The sequence below is a fragment of the Sorex araneus genome, chromosome 2 (assembly GCF_027595985.1).
Source record: "Sorex araneus isolate mSorAra2 chromosome 2, mSorAra2.pri, whole genome shotgun sequence".
Taxonomy (NCBI): Eukaryota; Metazoa; Chordata; class Mammalia; order Eulipotyphla; family Soricidae; genus Sorex; species Sorex araneus.
The window spans coordinates 190,921,122-190,945,654 of NC_073303.1; the positions used below are offsets into that span (position 1 = coordinate 190,921,122).

Sequence of the window (24,533 nt, forward strand, 5' to 3'; positions counted from 1 at the left end):
TGGGTGACTATTACTGTGGCCATCGTTCATTTACTTTGCTGTTTTCAAATCTTCAAAAGTATAACACATCATCTCATTTAGTTCTAGATATATTCATCATATTCGCCAATACTGCCATGGAGATAGCAAACTCAGCCATAAACCATTAGCAACAATTTGGTGACTTAAATTCTGGAATTTCATAATCTGTGTATAAGTCAAAGGATAAACCAGGACTCAAATCTGGGTGCTGTCTTCCCTGGAACCATGATAATGACTTTGTTACTAAGGAGAATCAACAGAAGCATCAAAACCAGAGTATGAATTTGTCAACAGTACCTTTAAGGGTTCTTTGTCTTAGCGGTGTTTGCAGTCTGTGAAATCACAGTCAGAGGCAAGGCAAATCTATCAGAGGTGCCCCAGCTGGTCACCCCAATTCTATTCACACCCAGTGAGTAATAATCACTAGTTTTGAGATTTTTTGTAAGACCACACCTTATCTAAAGTAGTCTATATTTGAAGGAAGCATTATGACTACTAACATTTGACTAATTTACACACAGACTGTTAACCTTCTATAAACTTCTGGAAACATTAAATATTAAGGGATATCAATTTTAAGGAGTATTTTTAAAGCATCAAAAGACTATGTTTGGTGTTATTGCTATACTGATATAATTCATAACAACTTTGGTATATCACATGAAAGCTGGGTATATTTCATACACAGCTTATATAATATACCAACAGTTTCTTGGCGGGTGAATGGATAACCTTATTATTTTCTCATGTCTTAGGTTCCCAGTAAAGTTTCTAAGTGATTTATTAACACAAGTTTAAAACCTGGACCTTATTTACTTGAATAACTTTTTTAGAAAAAAAATCATGGAACTTAAAAGACCATAACTGCAAGAACCAAACACTAACAGAAAATATTAAATTTAAAAATACTCAGAAGGGAAATATAGCATCAGAATAAGAATACATGAAGGTTATATACATGTACACCTGTTTTACACAGAAAGTTTTCTGCAAAAAAATACAAAAGCAACCAGTGCTGAATATTCTGTAAACTCACAAAGTGTACTTTATACACAAACATGAAGCATAAATTAAAAAGTAGGACAATAGCAAAACATTTAAATAGAAAAGAATTTGCACATATTTTTGTTAAATAAGAATAAATAATTTTATCACACAAATTCACATACCAGTTGCAAAAATACAATAAATTATTTCTTTTTTTCAGTGCTGCAACTTTTTGTTTTTGTTTGCAATTTATCCCTTAATTCTTAGTTAATGGGATAAAACTGTTTCCACAGGAAGGCAAATGAAGTTGAATTTATTGAATTTAAATTAAAACAAGGCCCTTATATGCCACTCAGCAACAAAGCAGGGCTTAATTTGACCTTTTCTGTTCTAGAAGGAAAAATATTCATTCCTAGAGGACTCCGCATTTGCATTTATACTCAATTTAGAGTGCTTCTTAGTTCTGTAATTTAGATTTAGATTCTTATTAACCTGAGCATTTTCAGACATTTTTTTTAAAGGATAGAATCCATAGCATCCCAAATTCTAGACTCCTTTTATTCAAGATAAACATAAAAATCATAACCCCAGTTTAAATTGCATTGAATTCAATAATATTTTTCTCTTATTCATCAATTTTTATATTGATTGACCACTCTCTTTTTTGAACTTTCTTTTTCCAGTCTCTAATTTTTTTAGTTAGACATACATACATACATATGTTAGTCAGTCAATATTTATAAAAAAAAATCCATGACCTAAAGAAAAGTTTTTTAGAATATAAAATATTGGTCTATTTGCTCTAAACTTTCTAAGACTGCTTTGTGAGGAACATAAAACTTTTCTATTGGCTTTGAGAAATATGTTAATTCATGCTAAAAATCTATGAATATAAATATAGAGAAACAGATTACAAGATTATTATGTATGCCCTCCAATTATGTTTAATTGCTGTCAACATAATTATAAAAGGTAAAATTAGATTTCTCTCATAGTTAAGTTTCTTCATTAAAATTATTCTCACATTTCCAAAAATGTAATGTTGGCCTCACTAGTAATTGTCTCTGACTAGCCAAATAGTATGATTTTTAATAATTTTATTGACTGATTCAACTAGCTTTATTTCTTACCCCAGATACCGAGTGATCTCTAATAAATATAGGGAGGTTGCTATATTTTATGTGCCTCATTCCTCTACTTGATAATATACTGAAAAAAAAAGACAATATCCGAAGAAAGCTAGTCTGTGAAAAAAACAATAGATTAGAATCAGTTTTGTAAAACAGTTCTTTTACCAAATAATTTCTTAGTACTTTGCACTGTGAGACATTTACTCTCCTGATCCACTAAAATGAATGTGATAAGAGCAAGACGTAATTCTCTTTTGCTAACGTATCTTATAATAAATATAAACTCTTGTAACTTTAAGGGAATTCAAACAATGGTTTCTTAACATCCTTATTTACAAATCTTTAACAATAAACCCATTTAATATGACCAATATAAATATTCATGAGAGCTACTGACTTTGAAATATTTCCCAAATAAAAGCAAACCTTAATGAAGTGGAACATTTTATATATTTTGATGTGTGGGGGCAGGTGGATGCAGTTATGCTTTTGCTTCCTTGTTTTTTGTTTCAAGGGGTGCTCTAGAAGTTTGGGGGTGCCCTCTTGGTGATTCTTGACCCAATTGGCCAGGATTCGGTCTGAGAACCCACAGATGCCCTACTCTGGGGCCTTGTACTGCTAGGAATTACTCAGGTCACCTGGGGGTATTTGTGGTCTCTACGGTTTTAGCCAGTGATGCTAGGATAACCTGATACCAGAGAACAAACCAGTTCAGCCACATACAAGGCATAGGGTTAAACATGCACTATCTCTCAAGTCCTGCAGTTTAACTGTTTTTATGCATGATCGTAAATTTTTTCCCATGCATTACTATTTAAACCTATAAACTTACCTAGATAACCTCTCAGGAGAAAACCGACAATCATCACAAAAATGGTCACATTTCACCACTTTAGCGCTGCTAGTACAACCAACTATTGTTCAACTGGAAAAACTCTGAAGCACATTGTGTACTTAAAAAATTTTTGTAATGCAAGGAATTATTGCCTATGGTGTGGAAACAGTCTTATGATTACTAACCCTGCTTAATTTTTTATATAAATTACAGCCACTGAAAGATGTGGCTAAATACAACTGATTTTCCATATCCTATTATACTTAGACAACAAGAAGTACAAAATATTGTAGGTTTTATAGCAGTCTTGAACAAAACAATCAAGCGAAAACAAATGCATTTTGGAGGCTTGCTGGTAAGAGGTATACCAATGTTGAAGGTGTTCAATGATGGCAACTTAGCTGTGTTTTTGTGTTAGTATGACATGGTACGAGTTATCAGAAGCAAGCCATAGAAAGAGAAAGCAGTTGTGAAAATAGAACTAGAAAATATGAAGTGTCTTTTTTTTTCCTCTTAAATTCTTACACTAAGGAAAAATGAGAGAAAAACAATTTTATTTTTGTTGTAAAATACGTTTTGAAAGTAAGGACACTGATTTGTAGACTCTTGAATACCAATGATGTACACAAGCCCCAACACTACCTTTACATCCTACATCTGCATTAATATGACTGTCTGCCTGAAGAAAAGTACACTCAAAGGTTTAAATAAATGGATCCATTCATGCTCTTTAATGACTAGATATACTGCAGTCCTTTTCCTTTGCAGGATTTCTCAGAAGATGCTTGCTGTTAAAGGTTTCTGACTAAATTTTTTTAATCTCCTGTAGTCTGAAAATACACTCTAGCTCAGGGAAAGAGCAGCACGTTGTTAATCTCCAGTAAAACATCCACAGCTCTTTCTGGAAACTGGAAGAAGTTGAAATAGCTGCAGACCTACTTTGGTCGATCACTTTTTTTTATAGAAATATATATCTATAATCTCTCTATATATAATTTTAATAGAACTGAGTGCTATAAAGTGACATACCAAGGGAAGAACATATCTACAAACAGTAAAAATCAGCTACCATGTATTATGGGTGAGAACAACTATAATGCCTTTGAAGACATTCTTTTAGAGGTAGATGACAAGGGGAGAGTGCACTGCCATCTTCAAATGTCCCCTGATTCTACATTCATCGGTGTCTTTTCATTCGGGTCAGATTGGGGATGGTCAATAAGTCCCAAGTTTGTCTATATCCAAGGTCACCTTTGTCCAGGAAATAATCACGCTGCTTCGTTTGGTAACCCAGAGCAGACTCTGGCCCGACTTGGGGTTCCCTTTGACCATGACGTTGGTACGTTGACTGTCTGTGCTTTAGGTAGATATCTTTGTCACCGTGACTGATCCATTCGTGATCCCTCTGGATAAGATCCGCGCCACTGGCTAACACTTCTTTAGCAAACACTGCTTAAACGCAGAAGGCCTCTGAGCAAGAAGACATCCCTTGGCTAACTTCCGGTTTCCATCCTGGCACTGCACTGTCCTGGTGTGCCAGCCTGTGTCACAGGTCCTCGAACAGGCCAGCCAGGGCCCCGTCACCCACTGCAGCTGGGGAGGATGTGATCCCACTTTATTGCCTCCATGGCCCGTGACAGAGTTTATTTTTTGAGTGTATTTTTTGGGAACAAAAAAACTGTAACGGACGTCTAGTGCTTTCGAAGGATCTGTGGCAAGAATCTGCACAATCAGAATTTCCCTGGTGGCCGCGTAGCCCATCCCGTGCAGAAAGTCATCCCGGTGGCTCCAACCGCTGTAGTTCATGACGGTGCCATTGATGTCGATGATGGTCTCAGAGGTGGAGATCATGTACTTCCCATTGATAAGGTACTCACCATTTTTCTTCTTCAGGGCCAAGTAGGCAGAGAATCGAGTCTGGTCTTTGGCTTTGAATTGTCGAACTTTTATATGGGTTGCCCCTTCTGGGATCCTTACGACATCAGTATAACCCTTGCTGAAAGCATAAATATCCACAGTGGAAGGTAAAGGGTGGGAAGAAGAGAATAAAGCAGGAAGGCAGGGGTGAAGAAAAAAGTTAATAAACACACACAAAAAAAAATCGCTAAATCAACAGCATTTAAACAAAAGTTTCTTTACAAAATGTTTGGATGTGTTGAGTAGATCCTCTTGAAATTGACATTGAAATTAATTTTCTCACAAAACAAAATCTTCACTAGGTTGCTGTAAACATATTTTTTATGATGATGTTCAAAAATGAGAATGCAGCTAACAACCAACCTGAGTTTATACTGACTTGACAGATTCCCAGCCAGTTTAAATCCTGCCATCTTTGCAAAGCTAGTTGGTGTTCTTCCTGGCACTAAATAGGATCTTAAGCATAAATGCAGACTAATAAAGGCCTTCCCTCAGTGAATCCCATAGAAATCTGTAAGGTTCCTCAAACTCTTTTTACCCAAGAATTTCATGATGGTTTTGACTGTCTAAAAACTTTAATCTCCAGATTTGAGGTGAATCAAGTGCTCCGGCTTTCAGGTTAGTGTACAAATAACTATTCTATGGAGCTCCACGTGTGGTTCCAGTGGACAAATTAGTTGGGAAAACACATATTTCATTCTTTATTGGACTATAAAGTGGGGTTCTTTCCATTTTGACCAGGACTTTTGATTTTTTTACCTGGGAAGAACACAAAATGAAGAAGCAAGTTTGGAAGTGTATAATCCCAAATGACTAGTGTCATCAACAGTCAAAAAAAGAAAAAGAAGTTTCTAGTATTGTAGCAAAATTTCTGGAATACATCTGTGAAGTTCCATGATGAGGCTTTATGGAGAGTGACAAATAGGTCTCTGGTGATCCATTATCCGCTCAGGAAAAAAAAATGAGAAAAGGCAGAAATGGGTACTGTATCTGAAGACTCTCCAAAAATGCTAGTATAAAAATGCCAGTTAAACACCAAGGAAAAAGGTGTTTCAGGAAAAATGTTCAACCAAAATTGCCTCTATCAGTAATTATGTAATATGCTCCACTCAGATATACTTTGGAACTTATTTAACAAGAAATATGGAAGTGACCAGTACAAGCTGATGGATATGTATGAAATATCTACCCGCAAAGTCTTACTCTTAGAGGTAATAGACAATTGTAGCATTGTAGCACTGTTTTCCCGTTGTTCATCAATTTGCTTGAGCGGGCACCAGTAACATCTCCGTTGTGAGACTTGTTGTTACTGTTTTTGGCATATCGAATACGCCATAGGGAGCTTGCCAGGCTCTGCCATGAGGACGGGATACTTTTGGTAGCTTGCTGGGCTCTTTGAGAGGGACAGAGGAATCTAACCAGGGTCGGCCGCGTGCAAGGCAAATGCCCAACCCACTGTGCTCCAGTCCAATTAGACACTGAAAATCTTGCTGTGTTTCAAAAACTTCCTCTGAATCAAAGAGGCAAGAAGAAGCCTTTTGTCTGCTGAATAGTTGACCTGCAGTGTCTGTACAAACCAGGAACGTCCACTATAAAATAGTTTGTACATACCACCCTGCAAACCCCAAACTAATCATTTTTGCAACAAGATCATATTTTCCAAAATTATGGTTGATTAATCACAGATCTGCAAGTTATCTTTAAAGTGGAAGGCTTAAGATTTTTGCTTTTCCATTTCAGCACCCTGCAAACCTTGGTCCTATAAATAGTGCAGTTTACCTGCTTTCAGAGGTGCCAAACGTTTTCTCAGTTACTCAGAACCTTTATCATTCCTCCCCTCCCCTTTTCAAACGGGCTTGCTAGATCCATGCTAGACCTCTGCCTCGAGAGAGCTTATGAGGAAATGTATCCACTGTCAAATGTAAGACTTTGGTCAATTCATACAAGGCAATTGTACTTTCAAGTTACCTTTTCTTATTGAAGGTGCCCACAACCTTTGTACAGCTGGAGTTGTCTCCTCCGCATATCCCACACTTGTCATACTGCAGCTTGGACCCGATGATACCATCACAGCCAGTTCGCACACACTTCCCCCGCACGCAGACAGAATTACTGTATGGCCTACACTCAGTTCCATCCGTCACCTGGACAGGGAGAGACACATCAGGAAGAGGAAATCCTTGTGCCTAGTTATTTGGATTGTTTTTTGTTTTGTTTTGTTTTGTTTATTGTGAAAAGTCAAGTTCTAATCTGTGAGGTTTGAATTTGACTGGAAGAACAGGAAGAGACTGTACAGAGAGAAATCAACAATCAAGTCATCAATTCCAGGTGTTCTTAACAACAACAAAATCCTTTGGATAGAGGCAGGAAAAAGGTATGATAACTGGGGATCATGTACTTAGCCCCTTAAACTTGATCCAATGGGTCAGGGATCCTAAAATATTCATCTTCGTTACTGTGTGCTTAATATATTCCTGTGGTATTGTCTGGATATTTTGCAGTGATAAATACAGGATTTTTCAGTTAGTGCATGGAGTTGTGACTTGCATGGAGACTAGAGTATTCTCAAGCTCAAGGATGCAGAGATTTTATTTTGGCTGCCCAATTTTTATTATAACAAGCATTGGAAACTATGAAACTGATGTGCAAAATCCTGTCACAGATGAAACGCTTTCCCTTCTATGCATTGAAATGCTCAATATACAAATAAGAAAAATTAGTAGAAAAGAATGGAATCTGATGCAGTCAGTGAAATGTATGTACTGGATAAGACATAAATGTATACAATTATGTTTAAATGTATGTACATAATTTGAATGTAATTTGAATAACAGGTTTAGTAGTTATTTATAAAATAGTATGTATATGAACTGTCTGTGACTTGTGTATAGGTATGTACGGGTAATGTGTGCAATCATATATGTATATAAGTATCATATTTTGCATCATTTTTTCTCCTATGAGTATATGTGAACTATGCATATATTAAATTGGTGATATACTTCACTGAGTTAAGGATTCTTTAGATGGTTGTATCTGCAGCTATTTTAATTTTTCTACAATATTAAAAATATGAAATACAGCATGTTGCAATTGAAAACAAAAAACATTTCAGGGGCTGGAGAGGTAGTTCAGCAGGTAGAGTGCTTGCCTTGCACTTGGCTGACCCAAATTTGATCCTCAACCAACCAAATGATCCCTGCAGCACCATCAAAAGTCATCCCTGAGCATGTACCAATGAGTAAGTCCTGGGCACTGCTCGGTGTACTCCAAAAATAAAACAGACAAACCATTTCAAAGTTTATCTAAGCCAGACATTAACTTAATTTTCAGTACTATGTCGTCAGTCTCTTAAAGGCAGTTTTCAGGGGGTAATTTAATTTATTTTTGGGGGGTGTACATGTGCCACATTCAGTGATGCTCAGAACTTACTACTAGCTGACTGGTTAGAGATCTCTCCTACTGGTGCTCAAGGGGTCATATATGATGCCAGGGATGAAGCTGGAACCAGATGCAGTTGAGGCAAGTCCCTAACCACTACACTCTCTCTCCAGTCCTACAGATGGTTTTCAAGGTGGCACTCCTTTGCAAATTTGCTAGACAGTATTTATAATGACTATATGACATTGTGATGAAAGAAACTGCAACAATTTACTAAAGGTCCTTCTGTAGAAAAAAAAAGAGTAATTTCACAAAAATGTATTATAATGTGTCTGATAAGTAGAATGACATTGATTCATTTTAGTGGTGCATTGAAAAGTCTGAACCAGAGATGTTGGTTTTGAAAGAGGCTTTTTTTTCCTGAATCATCCAAAGATTTTCTAAATAAAAATCAATAATATTTTGCTTGATAGTTCCTTTCACAAACGGGCCTAGGAAATGGTCAGGGTTTCACAGCCGTTTTGAAGTTAAAATTGTGCTCCACTTTTCATGACAGCTACACTTTTCAAAAATAGCTTTGAAACCATTTACTGCTTCTATTTACAAAATGAATTCTGGTTGAAAAGTTTGCAAGTGTAGAACTAACAGAGTTGAAAATAAAATCCTGCCGTACCCAACCGTTCTCTAAATAATCGCTATTTCTGCTCAGTAGCCACAAACTTCATTGGACAAAATATGGTTTCCACAGGCTTTGCAGTTACCTTTGGGGAGAAGACCACATAGTAACCGGTACCCTTAGCTCTGCAGGTTAGTTTGCACACGTCTGCCGGCAGGACGCCCGCATATTTGGGGACCCATTCTACAAAAGTTTTCACTCCTTTTGTATCAGACTGATAGCCATTTTTCGCTTCACATTGCTCCTGACGAAATGATTTACCTAGAAGACAAACAGGGTACTTATGTTGCATAATCTGTTCTAAAGCTTAAATAAGGAATCTTAATATAGATAATTATTTACTTATTTCTTTTTTGTGTTTTGGTTTTGGGGCCACCCAAGGATGGTCAGGGCTTGCTTCTGGATCTGCACTCAGTGATCGGTCTTGGTGTGGTATGGAAGACCTTCTAGGATACTGAGAATTGAACTGTTTGGCTCTTTGCAACACAGAGCCTCTACCTGCTGTACTATCTTATGGGCTCTGTTCATTAACTTATTTGCTTCATTTTGGTTTGGGGGGGGGGAGCACGCCTGGTATTGCTCAGGGCTTCCCCTAGCTCAGTGCTCAGGGATCACTTCTGGTAGGACTCAGGAGACAATATGGGGTACCAGGATTGAACTAGATGGGCCACAGGTAAGACAAAGTATCTTACCTATTGTCTTACTATCTCTACGGCCGACTACAGTAACTATTTAGTATTTAGAGTTAACTTTAGGATTTTTTTAATTTTAATTTTTTTTGTTTGGGGGCACACCCAGCAGTGCCTAGGATTTATTCATGGCTCTGTGCTCAGGGATCACTCCTGGAGGTACTTGGAGGACCACATAAATTGCTAGAAATTAAACTGGGGGTGGCCGCATGGAAGGCTAACTACCCTCGTAGGATCTCTCCTACCCCGTAAGACTTCTTTTTGCATACTAAGGTTGCAAGGTTGAGGAATTTCTTATGTATGAGTTGAAAGCAGTATTTATTTTCTTCTGACACCCTGAATATCAATTACTTTTTAACTTTTTAACAATTTTAACTTTCAAAATCAATCAGTCGTTGGTTTATACACTGAACTGGAGAATACAATCATATTAACAGGCTATTTCTCCAGCCTTCCCTCCTAATATCTGCAAGATAGAGAACGATACAGAAACCACAGTGGTGGCCGACACTGGGGTGTAGCCTACCATTAGGCGGGCAGGGGACGACGCTGCAGGACCGGTAGATGGCCCTCTTCCCTGTGCAGTAGCGCCCACTGTTTCTGGGGGCTGGGTTATTGCAGTGGCGATAGGCAAACTGGACTCCTCCTCCACACGAGCGAGAGCACTGACCCCACGGTCCCCAGGAACCCCAGTTACCGTGACTTGATGTCTGAAATACAAAGAAGAAGATATTGAAACTCCAGGCAGAGGCAAACATCTCAAATGTTCAAAAGGTCTATTTGGATAGTACTTCGCCTTCGAATCTACGGTGGAAATTCCATCAAATGATAATTGAGTGGTCACTGTGGGGAGTTATGGAACCACAGTTCTATTGGGGGGAGCTGGGGAGTGTTGGGTCATACCTGGTTATGGGTGGTGTGTAGTTCCCTTTTGTGTTCAGGAGTCACTCCTGGTAGGGCACAGGGGACCCTATGTGGCACTAAAGATCCAAACTGGGTCAGGTGCATATAAGGCAAGTGTCTTATTTGTTGTATTATCTCTCCTGACCTACCATTCTTTTCTAATTCTAAGCAATTCAGCCGTTTCCCCCTCTCTCTTCACCCCAGCATTAAAATCACCTTGATGGCTCACCCTAAGTATTGAATGATCTACCAATATTGTTTTGTCTGGGCCTTCTGAAGATATATTATTTTACCAATAACCGTTGAATCATGCTTACATTGTCATTCTTTTTTTTTCTTTTTGGGTCACACCCGGCGATGCACAGGGGTTACTCCTGGCTCTCTGCACAAAGGATTTACTCCTGGCAGTGCTCGGGGGACCCTATGGGATGCTGAGAATTGAACCCGGGTTGGCCGTGTGCAAGGCAAACGCCCTACCTGCTGTGCTATCACTCCAGCCCCTTACATTGTCATTCTTATCATGAATATTTAACAAAATGTGTTGATCAGTGCTTAAAGACACTGCATATTCTAGGCATTGACTAGGCTTGCGTTGTTCTTTTCCCCCTTCAGTGGCTGAGTTTCAGTCTGTGTTTTGACATCCCCATCTTGTCTAAGACAGAACTCTGTGATAGATACAAATGCACTTGACCTGGACTTGACTTCATTTCTATTTACACTTGAGTCTTATTCCACAGAGAAGTGGGTCAGATATCAAAGTGTACTTCCCCACTGTGCAGAGAGAACTCATGGAGAATCCTGACAGGGCTGCAACAGGGAGCTGAGGGACTCCCAAAGAATCCTGTAAACTCCTCTGCCAAGGGAATGAGTGAAGAACTTCCCTTGCTACCCGTGTGGGGTTAGTTGAAAAGGAACAGTGTGGGGCTGGAGCAATAGCACAGCAGGTAGGGCATTTGCCTTGCACGCGGCCAACCCAGGTTCGATTCTCAGCATCCCATATGGTCCCCTTGCACCACCAGGCATGATTCCTGAGTGCAGAGCCTGGAGTAACCCCTGTGCATCGCCAGGTGTGACCCAAAAAAGCAAAAAAAAAAAATAGAAAGAAAGAAAGAAAGAAAGAAAGAAAGAAAGAAAGAAAGAAAGAGAGAGAGAGAGAGAAAGAAAGAAAGAAAGAAAGAAAGAAAGAAAGAAAGAAAGAAAGAAAGAAAGAAAGAAAGAAAGAAAGAAAGAAAGAAAGAAAGAAAGAAAGAAAGAAAGAAAGAAAGAAAAGGAACAGTTATGTGATCCTTCTGAGAGATACTAGGAACGGCATGATTCTACCTGGTTTCCTAGAGACTTGAGTCTTGAAAATGAAGTTGATGGTTGCTGGTTGGAAGATAGGATAGTTATGGAAAGACAGGAAGGGTATCCCTGGCCTAGATATGAGTTAGACTTTAGCTCCTGAAATTGGATGAGCTTGCCGGGGGAGAATAGATGATCATCTGATGTTCGCCAATGTTGCAAAAGGACTACAGGCCAATTCTTCTACTACTACTACTACTTTTTTTCAGAATCTAAATAAATGATTTCTGAAAGCTATATTTCAGAAAATTTGAATGTAAATTTTCCTAAGGTCACTGGGCATTAGATGAGGAGAAGGAAGGTTTCCACTGAGGATTTCCAGTAGGTAGAGTCTGGGCTATCTACTTGTTAAAGTACCAGACAGAGAAAGGATAGGTATGATTTGCACTTTTCATCAGTGCTGGATGACATAGATTGGACTCTGTGGGTTAAGGAGGAAGCTGTAAAGAAATATCTAATGGGATTTCCAAAGGGAAATTATTCTAACTAGGCAATGAAACCACCTGGGTGCAACAATCTCACTCAACCCCACAATAATGACATCATAATGTATTTAATAACACAGGTCTCTCGATAAAGCAGGATAAGAAAAGAACTCACTGAATAATATTTTTTCTTGGTTTTGTCCACACACTTGCCCTGCAGGCAAATCCTCCCTTTCCCGCAGGGGGTCCCCTCAACAGCTGGCAGCTTCTTGGTCAGACACACCATCTGGCCTTGGCGCACCACCGCACACCAGAGGCGGGCACACACATCCATGCCAGGGCACACAGAGTACTCGGGGCCGAAGGTCAGGTTGCACTGCTGGGTGGCGTCATAGGTCTGACCTGGAAGTTCTTCGGGACCCAGGATCTGCTTCCGAGGGAGGTCCAGCAAACAGTTGCCTAAAGGAACACAGATGATGGTGCAGAGGTATCAGCACTCAAAGTCTGAGTCCGAAAGGGAAATCCTACAGCTGATATTGAAGCAAAAGCCACCCTTTGATTCTCAGGCTGAAAGCCTGAGGGACTTCCTGAGTGACAAGGAGAAAAGGGGTTTTCTCTTCCCACTTATGACCACAGTCCAGAACTTTCAGTGGAAGACTCTGTAGATAGTGCTCTGGACTATCTACAGGGGAGGAGTGTGGCTGCTGGTAGTTGTATTACTAACTACATCATTTTGTGCTAAAGCTAGCCATTGGGCTGAGGCATCAGGATGAACCAAGAGGAAAACAGATCACTTATTTAATAAACAATTAATGATAGTATTTTTATATAATCATGATAACAATCCTACCATCAATAATAATAATGAAAACCAAGCATTTCTCAACTGAGGATGCCCAGGATATTCCAAGGGGACTGCAGTGAAATATGCAGTGACTGCAATGAAAAGTGAATAAATGGTTCCCACCACATGAAATCAGCTTAGTAGGATGGGATCAGGGACACAGTGTTACAGACAGGAAACGAGGTCAGAGAGAGGCCATGGTCATTAAAAGGTGGAGAAACTCGGCTGCATCTTAGAGACAGGAGTTTGATCTTGGCACTCTATATCTTAATTACCTCCTCTTCAAATCTTATTCATCTCTTCCTCAAATGCCCATCCATGCCCATTAGTGTTGACTATTTCCATAATAATAAACAAGGTGCCAGCTCAGTCCTTTCTGCACCCACTCAGAAGCTTTATCCCAGTGCAGGAAATGTTCTAGCAAACACACAAGGTATCTGTGAATACAAAATCATGAGCCGATCTAACCCCCTAAAGGCATCCCGAGAAAGTGAAAGCAGGAGACTCAATAGAGTGTTCTTCCCAAGCTAATAAAGTATTTCAGTCATAAGTTTTCAAGAGTCACAGATAACAGGAGCTGTGAGAGAGAAAGAAATGATCTGATAATTTGGGGGAAGCCCATCTGTCTACACTTTCTTTTCTACTGTTATCTTTGATCTCACACAACTGGCATTTTTTGGGAATATGAGGGCACATCTGCCATAAACTCACTGGCGTTTGCCCTGCCTAGGAATATGGAGAATATCAGGGAGTGAGAGGAGGACCCATGGAAGCTTTCCAGGACAATGCACACCCAGAAGGGGCCTCAGCTCCCCCAAAGCTTCCCTGACCAGAGAATTAGAATCATTTTTTCTTTCTCTTTGTATAGGCCCATGCATGCCCAACAGTGTCTATAATATTTTTGTTTACTTAATTTTAATATAAAGTCTATTAAACATTTCACAGTAAACTCAGATCATTCAGTGCTTAGCTTATTTTGTCCTCACAAGAACCCTAGAATCTGCCCCTTTAGTCATATTTTTTTTTTAGATAAAGAAATCAGAGCAATCAGAGTTTAACAGCTCTTAGCCTGACTTCCTCATCCAACACTACCCTGACTCTGTTTACATGTGGAAAGATTTCTTGTCCTATTACTGCAAGGCAAGGTGTGTGGGGATTCTTTACAAGGTGGACATCACACGTCATGGTAGAAACTTCGGTCTAAAGTCTAATTCTGGCAAGCGCTAAGCGGTTGAGTGTTCTTGGCCATGTTAACTGACCTCTCCCTAATTTACTTTCAAGATCTGTGAAATATTTCTTTTTTTCACTGAAACATTATAAGGGCAAAATGAGCTAAGGAAGCCTCCAGCAAAGTCCAAAAATGACAGTGTTATGCCCAATATACTAAATGACCTTTAAAAGGTGTTCAAGTTATTCTTTGCACTCCACAGAAGAAAACCATATTCGAGGTCTTCTTTCTACTGAGAAAGAATATTCAATACAGTTTAAGAATCTGTAAATGTTTTGACAACTGCATTCAAGTTTGTTCAAAGTGAATATCTTAGAATTGGTCAATCTATGATGGAGGTATTATATGAAAATGAATAAGAAGCAAAGTTCCTATTTAACGTCTGAGCCAGAACTTTTGAAGTGGTAAGGTTTCTTAAAACAAGCCAGAAAAAAAAAGTATTAAAAATAAGAGTACTGCCAAAGAGAACTTTGGGAGGAAAACATCAAGCAAAAGAGAGAAAAAAGTTCACATCAAGTCAATAGGAAAGAATGATAGTAAAACCTCAGTAAGCTTTGTTTAGAAAATAAAGCAAAGATTAGGTACTTTGGAACTCCATGAAAAATACTATCTTTATTACCACATAATAAAGAGCGTTGTGCAAACTAGGGAATGTTTAGCAGATTGCTGGTGCTACAAGACAGTCAACAGATCTTTTAGACAGCAAGAATGCTTTCTAATTCTTCAAAAGTGCTGTTTTAGGGATCACCTTTTCCTTTTAAATTAAAAGCACAGAGTGTACGATAGAGTAACTAAATATCAACTGGGAAGTCCTTAGTCTGTGTGGGCACATGTAGTATGCATCTACGTAATCTATCTTGGACCTAAATAATGCATCACCTCTTTGTAGCTTTGATGACTGGTTCTACCCTATTAAGTAGATGATCCGTCAAAACAAATGGATAACGTTTCAGTTTCAGATCAGCATGCAACAAGGAGAATTCAAGAGGGGGCATCTCTTTACAAAGATAAATATCAAAGCCTATTTCAAAACCTTCTTACACATTGGCTTTGCTACTAATAGTACAGTGTTTGGGGGCTGAAAGGTAGTAGAGCTGGCAGGGCACTTGCCTTGCATGTGGCTGACTTGGGTTCGATCCCTGGTACTCCATATGGTATCCTGAGCTCACCAGGACTGAACTCTGAGTATAAATCCAGGAGTTAGCTTGGAGCATAGCCAGGTGTGACCCTAACTACCCTTCCCACCAAATCTCAGTTCAATGATTTCAGCAGAGAGTCTCTTGCCCATGCTCCTGGCTGTCTTCCCCAGGGCCCCTCAAAGGGGGTGGGCTCCAGCTTCCCTCCCCGCCTCAAGCAGAGCTCCCACAGCCAAAGACCACCGGAGCCAAGCCACAGCCATACTCAAGGCCCCTCTCCACATGTTCGGAGGAACCTCACGCATGAAGGCACCGGCAGAGGAACCCAGGTGTCTGGGACCCAGGGCTGAGACCTCCAAGCTTGCTCGGATCGAGACTGGGCCTTTTCTGCCCAGATTTCCCATTTTCCAGTAGCTATGCAGTCACACCCAGGGACTGCCCCCCAGCGTGGTGTAATCCCACCAATGGCCAACATCCAGAGACTTAAAACCAAGCTTGGAGGCTGGCCTCATGTTCCGGGGAAAGGTCAACTCAGAGAAGCGATCACCAACTACATTGTAGTCGAAGGCCATGTGGGGGAAGGGAGTTGCGGGCTGAATGAGGGCTAGAGACTGAGCACAGCGGCCACTCAACACCTTTATTGCAAACCACAACAGCTAGTTAGAGAGAGAAAACAGAAGGGAATGCCTTGCCACAGTGGCAGGGTGGGGTGGGGGGGAGATGGGATTGGGGAGGGTGGGAGGGACACTGGGTTTACGGGTGGTGGAGAATGGGCACTGGTGAAGGGATGGGTTCCCAAACTTTGTATGAGGGAAGTATAAGCACAAAAGTGTATAAATCTGTAACTGTACCCTCACGGTGATTCTCTAATTAAAAATAAATAAATAAATAAATAAATAAATAAATAAATAAAAACCAAGCTCCCGGAAGACATTTTATAGTCTACTTCTCCCTCTGGGAGAACCTGGCAAGCTACGGAGAGTTTCCTGCCACATGGGAGAGCCTCGCAAACTCCCCATGTCGTATTCATATGCCAAAACCAGTAACAATGCTGGGTCTCATTCCTCTGACCCTGAAAGAGCCTTCAATGCGGCATCGTTGGGAAGGACGAGTAAAGAGAGGCTTCTAAAATCTTAGGGCTGGGACGAAGTGAGACATTACTGAGACCGCTTGAGAAATTTGATGACCAATGGGATGATGATGATGATGATGATGTTCAATGATTTCCGCCTTAAAGGATATCTTAGATCATTCCCTTTTCTGCTTATTACCCCAGAATTTTCAGCATTAATATGGGGAGGGCGGAGCATCAGTTTATGTACTCTGAAATACAGTCTATAAGTGTTATCTCTTTATTGAATTATGTCCTTATGCAACAATATATGTTCTGTCACATCTTTATCAAGTACAGACTTGAACAAGGAAAGAACCATAAAGGAATCTATATCCTAATGATGAATCAAATGGTACAAAATATTAAAATATAAAGAACAGTGGATTAGATACACATTTCTGATGTTAAATAAAGTGTAAAACTTGAGGAAGAGGGGAAAGAGAGAAAAAATCTTTTGCTATCATTTATACTGACCTCTAAGGACCCCCAGGATACTAAGGATCTCCAAATACTAATATTTCTTCAATGGATCTACCTCAATTCTCAGTGCTTTACATCTACCATATATATATTTAAATTCATATTAGCCTGAAATTCTGATGTTCTGCAACTATTGTGTCTACTCTATGTCATAAATTGCTAAGTTCCATTCCGCCTTAGAAACATTTTGTGTATATAAATGATAGTTTACAAAAGATAGACAATAGAAATATGAGCAAAGAACATACTGGTTCTTACCAACTACATTGCATCAAATCTTTAAAGTGATGTGAAACAATAAAGAAATAAAACATAGTGGTTTGAATGGAAAAACAAAGGAAAAATGTTGTAGTCTTTCCATGGCCACAAAGCCATGGCATTGTTGATGGAAGGTATGTCAGGCCACTGGGAAATAAGACAGGAAAATATTCTATTCTTTGTATCTGGTATCTGGTATTTCCTATCTCTCATATTTATGGACAACGGAAATTATTGAGTTAAATTTGATGCTTTTCATCCTAAATGCTCTTAGGTTGTTCTCTTATTTTTAAGACTTCTTTTTTTAACTTGTCTTAATTTTTTTTCACCATTGTCATGACTGCCATCTTCTCTTCCTCGTTAATATACAGGCATGAAATTGAGCATTGATTCCAATAAAAGGCACAGGCCAGACGAATTAATACTCTTGATGAAGCCATCCTGAAAAGCTTAACAGCACAGCAAACTCGATCCTTTTCCTTCAAATCAGCATTATATTGAAACTTTTTTACTATATGTGTATTTTAAGGTCTGACACTAAAAAAAAAGAAAAGAGAAAGGAAGGAAGGAAGGAAGGAAGGAAGGAAGGAAGGAAGGAAGGAAGGAAGGAAGGAAGGAAGGAAGGAAGGAAGGAAGGAAGGAAGGGAGGGAGGGAGGGAGGGAGGAAGGGAGGGAGGGAGGGAGGGAGGGAGGGAGGGAGGGAGGGAGGGAGGGAGGGAGGGCAGGCAAGCTGGTAAACGTGCCTGCTCTTTGATGAATCATTATCTCTATGGGCCCAGTAACAGAGAAACTCACAAGTCTATTAACCAAGGCACAGACAACTTCTGCTGAAAAAGAAGCTCAAGGGGTCTTGTGTGAAACTGTCCGAGGCACTAGATGTAAAACAAGGAAAAGCAGTGAAAGATTTTACAGGCTAAAGAATTATTAAGCTTCCTGGTCTTGAAACCTGTCTGATTTGCAGAATTTTTATTTACTGTTCTGGGGAGGGGCTTGGTTTAGGCCATACTCAGAAATGTTGAGGAACTAATCCTGGCTCTGTGCCCAGGAGCGATCTTCAACCCTGCTTCTGGACAAATACTGGCTCTGTGCACCAAATGAATCCCTGGCAGAGCTGGGGATCAAAGAGGGGTTGGTTACATCTAAAGCAAAACATCCCAAACCCTATACTATCTCTTTGGGCCTTTGCAGCACTTTTTTTTATTCTTTAATTAGTGAATCACTGTGAGGGTACAGATACAGATTTACACATTTTCGAGCTTGTTTTTCCCTCATACAATGTTCGAAAACACATCCCTCCACCAGTGTCCAATTCTCCTCCACCAATAAAGCCAGTATCCATCCCACCCCCCAATTCCATCTCCCCCCACCCCACCCCGCTTCTGTGGCAGGGCATTCCCTTTTGTTATCTCTCTCCAATTGGGTGTTGTGGTTTGCAATAGGGGTATTGAGTGGCCATTGTGTTCCGTCTCTAGTCTACTTTCAGCATCTCCCTTCTCGAGCGTGGCCTTCAACCACATTTTACTTGGTGTTCCCTTCTCTATCTGAGCTGCCTTTTCCCCCAGCATGTGAGACCAGCTTCCAAGCCATGGAGTCAACCTCCTGGTACTTATTTCTACTATTCTTGGATATTAGTCTCCTACTCTGTTATTTTATATTCCACAGATAAGTGCAATCTTTCTATGTTTGTCTCTCTCTTTCTGACTCATTTCACTTAGCATGATACTTTCCATGTTGATCCACTTATATGCAAAGTTCATGACTTCATCTTTTCTAACAGCTCCATAGTATTCCATTGTATAGATGTACCAGAGTTTCTTTAACCAATCATTTGTTCTCGGGCTCTCAGGTTTTTTCCAGATTCTGGCTATTGTAAACAGTGCTTTTGCAGCACTTTTTAAAGAGTCTATTCATTGAAATACAGGAAATAATATTAAGATACTACTAGAATGACCCTTGAATGTTCTGATTATGACCACACTACACAGCTCTAAGAACAAAATCATGCAATTTGCAGCAATATGGATGGGATGCTAGAATATCATGTTGAGTGAAGTCAGAGGAAAAGCAATAAGTGCACTCTCCTATGTGGAACTTAGAGATACATAGATGTAGATATGTATATCTATAGATATCTCTAAGATAGAGATATCTTAGAGATACATAGCAAGGTAACAGAAAAGGGCCAAAGAAACATTTTGGGAGAGCTGATTTCATGCAATTGAGTTCGGGTGTGGGGGATGGGAGGGAAGGGCACTGGGGTCCTTGAGAGAGAGAGGGAGGGGGCTACACTGGTGAACAGTGTTGGAATGAGGTGCATTCAAAGCCATTATTATAGCACTGTAAATCTATAAAGAATCTCAGTATTTTTTTTTTTATCTTGAACATTAAGTTCATGTGGCTAGTTTTAGGGTACACACTTAGCAAGGATTGTAAGTGGTTTTCTAATCCCTTAGGTTTTATTTTATCTTCAAAGCCTGTGTTCAGTAGGTGTCTGTAAACCTAGCTCTTTAAATAGTTGCCCATGTTGATTTTTCAGAGCCGTCTATAGATTTTCCGTAACAGCTGCGCCCGTAAGCTATATCAGAGGTAATGGACTTTCTCATCACTTGGTCTAGTGAATAAGGATCTAGCAGACACAGCTATCTCTTTGGGCTTCAAGGTCATTAAGTGCTTGAGAAAGGTAATTCAATAACTTGCTCTCGCTGCACAATTTCTCTGCCAGTGCTTACCTTTATTTTCAAAGATCACAGTCCCCAGTAACTTGACTAGAGCTAACTTGTATAAACACTGCAGAAGGTCTACGCGTATCTTGGTCAGCCTGGCACTGAGAGAAGGGGGGTAAGGGGTGCTTCCCTTGGACGCAACTTCTCTCTGAATCACAAATCTGCCGGCACCGTGATTTTAGACTGATTTTTCAACCATAACCTAATTGTTACATATTTTTTTGTTGGAACTAAATCAGGAAACACTCAGCATTAATGAATTTAAATTTGGCAATGGCCAAGTGCTTACACATGTTAAGCTACTTACGTCTAATAATTTAAAAAAAAACAAATCAAGTGATTTGAATTTGATTGTACTGTAAGATCACTTCTCTGGGACTGGGAGCTGAGGGGGAGTGGAGGTTGTGGGGGGTGAGACAGACAGATGCTAGAACACATAAGTGGATTTTCCAGTTCATGTGCCCTTTAGTAACCATCTGAAAGTTGTATAAAACTTTGTGAGGCACTCCACTTAAAATAGCAACTGCTCTGCTGTCTATATATTGAGATCACAATTCAGTCTTCGAAAATAACTAAAAATCATCTCCTGTAAAAATACACCCATTATTGTATTGTAGAGAGATACCTAGAGGAATCACGCAGATAATTTGTTGTTTTTGGCTTTTCCAAACCATTTCAGTTTCTCAAGTTATCATTATTATTATTTCTTGTTTTTCGGGGTCACACCCGGCGATGACCAGGGACAGGTTACTCCTGGCTCTGCACTCAGGACTTACTCCTGGTGTTGCTCGGTGGACCATATGGGATGCTGGGGATCAAACTCAGGATGGCTTCATATAAGGCAAATGCCCTCCCTGCTATACTGTCACTCTGGCCCCTCAAGTTATTGTTGAAGTAATTCTAGCTCTATGTGAAGTATTCCGTCTTTTATTGATTAAAATTGTTAGTGGTCTAGAAAATTAGAGAAGAAAAATAGGACTGTAAAATAGAAAGAAATGAACAGTAAACAGAAGTCTGAGGGGTTCCTTAAAAGTCAGGACAGATACAGGGTGGTCTCACTCACCCTTAGTACAGGCTCCGGACATTACCAATGGGCTATAAGCCTCGGAATCCAGACTATAGATCTGAGTTTGTCAGGCTTGGGGATAAGGGGACCAGGAACAAACAGGCTGCTGAGAAGTGACATGGGAACATAAGTGGAGGTTTTTGAGCACTAGAGCAGTGCCAGGGGAGGTAACAATATGAACTAAAATCGTAACTGACAGCGAGTCACAAATAATGGGGGAAGGAGGGTGGTCTATGGCACTTGGGTGGGGGGGGTGCACAGTAACTTTGAACACCAAAGAACTGAAACAAACACTTTGGAATTTAATTACCTAAAGTATTATAAGCATAATTTTTAATTAAAATTTTAAATTAAAATTTTTCCTTTAAAATAAAAAGAGAGAAAATAAAGAGCCAGAAGATAGTTCAAAGGACTACAGTACAAGCTTGGCATGTGAGACCCCTGGGGTCCATCTCTGACACCATACAGTCCCCCAGAATCGCCAGGTATAGCCCAGAACCGCCCCACCCTCATATATACATACCTAAAAGAATACATGGAAATGTTTTTATGATAGGATTTGATTATATCAGATTTATTATTCTAACTAGGATGCATCTGTTTCTCTGTTATCTTTGACTATGCGTTTCTTCTTACTTTTTCTCTGAATTTTATTTTATTTTATTCTATCTTTTGCTTTTTGGGTCACACCCGGCTATGCTCAGGAGTTACTCCTGGCTCTGCACTCAGGAATTACTCCTGGTGCTTCTCAGGGGACCATATGGGATGCTGGGAATCAAACCTGGGTCAGCCGTGTGCAAGGCAAACGCCTTACCATGTGCAAGGCAAACGTACTATTGCTCCAATCCCTCTCTGAATTTTAGAGGTCATTACCTCAACCCTTGCAATAATTTTACATGCTACATCCTGTGGCCACACTTTCACTATAGTATAGCTATTTTGAGGAGCACCAATAAATACTACTAAATTTTTGAATTCATGTTATACATTCACTTAGTCACTTGGATTCATTTCCACATTTAAACGCTAGTGTTATAGATGGTGACCCTTAACTCTGTATTGGGAAAGCTATTTCAAAAGTAACTCAGTTGACAGATGTCATTCTGTTTTTCCTCACTTACTGTTCTCTTAGAATTGCTCTATTCATTATCTGCTACTGATGACATTTGCTGTAATTCTATAAAAGAAATTCTGACAATGGACTTTTTAAAAAAATTGAATATAATATGAAAAGCATATTTACTGCACCGAAAGTAAGATCACAAATTCCACAAACATGAAATAAATGAATCATTCCAAAATTATGGCAATAAGGAACAAAATTTTGCACAGCATTGTAATTAGCTGACCTAATACTTGCATAGGGAAAAAAGAAGTTGATCCCATTTTAGCCATAAGTATTTGCTGCCTTAGCAACTAAATCTGTTCATCTAGTGATTCAAAGTTTAGCTCAACCTTTTGGAATGTGTAACATGTCTAAAATAAAAAATATTGTGTTCAGAAAACCTGAGAAAGAGCAAAAGCAATTTTAAGTATAGGAACTAATATTCCACGTAAAGGGGATCTTATTCGATATTATTTTGATCATGGTGAAATGAAGATAATGAAGTGACTGTTTATTTCAGGATTATGATCATGTTATCAGTATCATAAATTGAGATGAAATACTTATTATGTATTAAGAAAAAAATAAACAGTTGAGTATGGATTGTTTTTATGAACAGAATTTTAAGTAGCCAAAGTTGTCAAAGGATTATCAATTCATAAAAATGAATTAATAAGCAAAAAATGAACTAATAAAGCAGATATGGGGAGAAGTACAAGGATTTATGCAGTGGAATTTCTTTTTTAAAGAAATTAAAGAGGTTTTAAGGAACATACTTATAATTATTTACTTTTGAAGTTATGAAGCTGAATTTTATGATAGCCAACTTACTAAGGAATGACAAAAATAACAAACAATAAGCTTTGTGGAGTGAGTATAAGTCATTTTCAAATAGTCTCTTTACCCAACTTTGAATTCTATCCCATGACATAACTGCAGAAAATTATAAAGCATTAGAATTTCTGTCATTTTCAAATCAACAAACAGTTTTAGAGGAAGACACATTTATGAGAAAAGGGAAAAAAACGAGAATCCATCCTCTTCAATATGAAAAATTTGAACTGTGATCTCTAAAGATCTGTTCCAATTCTTAGGAGTCTAATGTCCTGCTATGTTTCTAATATTTGAAAGCAATAAGGAACACTAAGAATGTTTGCAATAGCTTGTTTTAGGGATTATTTTAGGGGCAGAATTTATTATTCCTGAAAACTGTGACTTCCTTAAAACTTTTATGATTGACAACTCTAATCCTAGATTTATGGAACCTAATAAAATATGTTATGCTCTTGAAGTGTATTTAAAAATGAATCCCAAAGATTTCCTTTTGAAGTTCTTAAAAAAGTGTTTTCTCACCATTCAGACTGAACTTCTATTTTTGGTCCTACAGTTTTGACTCTGTTCTCAGGAGAACCTGCTCTCTGGAAGAAACCAAATTCTTGCAGCCAATCCCCAAAGCTTCCTTTCCTGGCTTGATGTTGCCATAAAGAGAATCTAACAGAATTGTCACCTACATCGTCACCACGCCCCTCTAATAGGCATGTAACAAATAATTCTAAAAGTCATATTAATAGCAGGGAATCAAGATGTCTGCCAACTTCTCACAGGAAGCTGGTGGTGAAAGAGGGAATAAAAGCCAGGCTTGTAGGGCACTAGCTAGGCATTCTGTGTGGTCTCCCACACTGCTTCTCTTTTGAACTTTTCAATTCAAAAGCGAAAACAAAATACCATAGCTACAATGCCACCAAGGACGTTGGCATTACATACCAACCAACCATGCCCTCACTCTTGTTTCTGACACTAACCCGACACTGGAGGAGAGGGTAAGGTGAATGCCAGAGGATATCATGAAATACGATTCATTCCCACGCTTTGTGGCTGACCCTGTGTCGTCTTTCAGGATACATACCATGGCCATCGTCCAGGAATTCTGTGATGGTGGCTGAGGTGCATTTGGACCAGGGTTTGGATGCATCAATGCTGGTCAGGATGGAAGACATTAAGCGCTTATCTTCTGTGGAACCAAAATTCTCTTCACAAAATTTGGAATCATCGTGGGACAGGCCAAGGAGATGCCCTAAGAAAATATAGGAAGCGCAAATAATGAGTGATTCTGTATTTAGACTTTTCTATAACGATTAGGTTAGCACTTGATTTCTCCCGCTGTAACTACACATTAGGTTCACTGTAATTGCCTTCTTCTGTGGTGAGGGACCTCTCCAAGGAAATTAAAATCTGTAAGTGGTTAAAGCCAGTCACTTTTGGTGACCATTGAAA

At 39.3% G+C, this 24,533-nt stretch overlaps 1 protein-coding gene across 1 annotated transcript in view; it reads right to left on the reverse strand.

The window, feature by feature from the left end:
• Positions 1–855: 855 nt before the first annotated feature.
• Positions 856–24,533, reverse strand: part of ADAMTS5 (ADAM metallopeptidase with thrombospondin type 1 motif 5) — a 50,192-nt gene continuing 26,514 nt past the window's right edge. Inside the window, exons 3-8 of the mRNA XM_055129541.1 lie at positions 24,166–24,333; positions 12,481–12,764; positions 10,163–10,346; positions 9,033–9,208; positions 6,859–7,034; positions 856–4,969 (exon numbers count right to left, since the gene is read on the reverse strand). Of these exons, the coding sequence (XP_054985516.1) occupies positions 4,402–4,969; positions 6,859–7,034; positions 9,033–9,208; positions 10,163–10,346; positions 12,481–12,764; positions 24,166–24,333 (1,556 nt within the window). The 3' untranslated portion in view covers positions 856–4,401. The remainder of the gene's footprint in view (positions 4,970–6,858; positions 7,035–9,032; positions 9,209–10,162; positions 10,347–12,480; positions 12,765–24,165; positions 24,334–24,533) is intronic.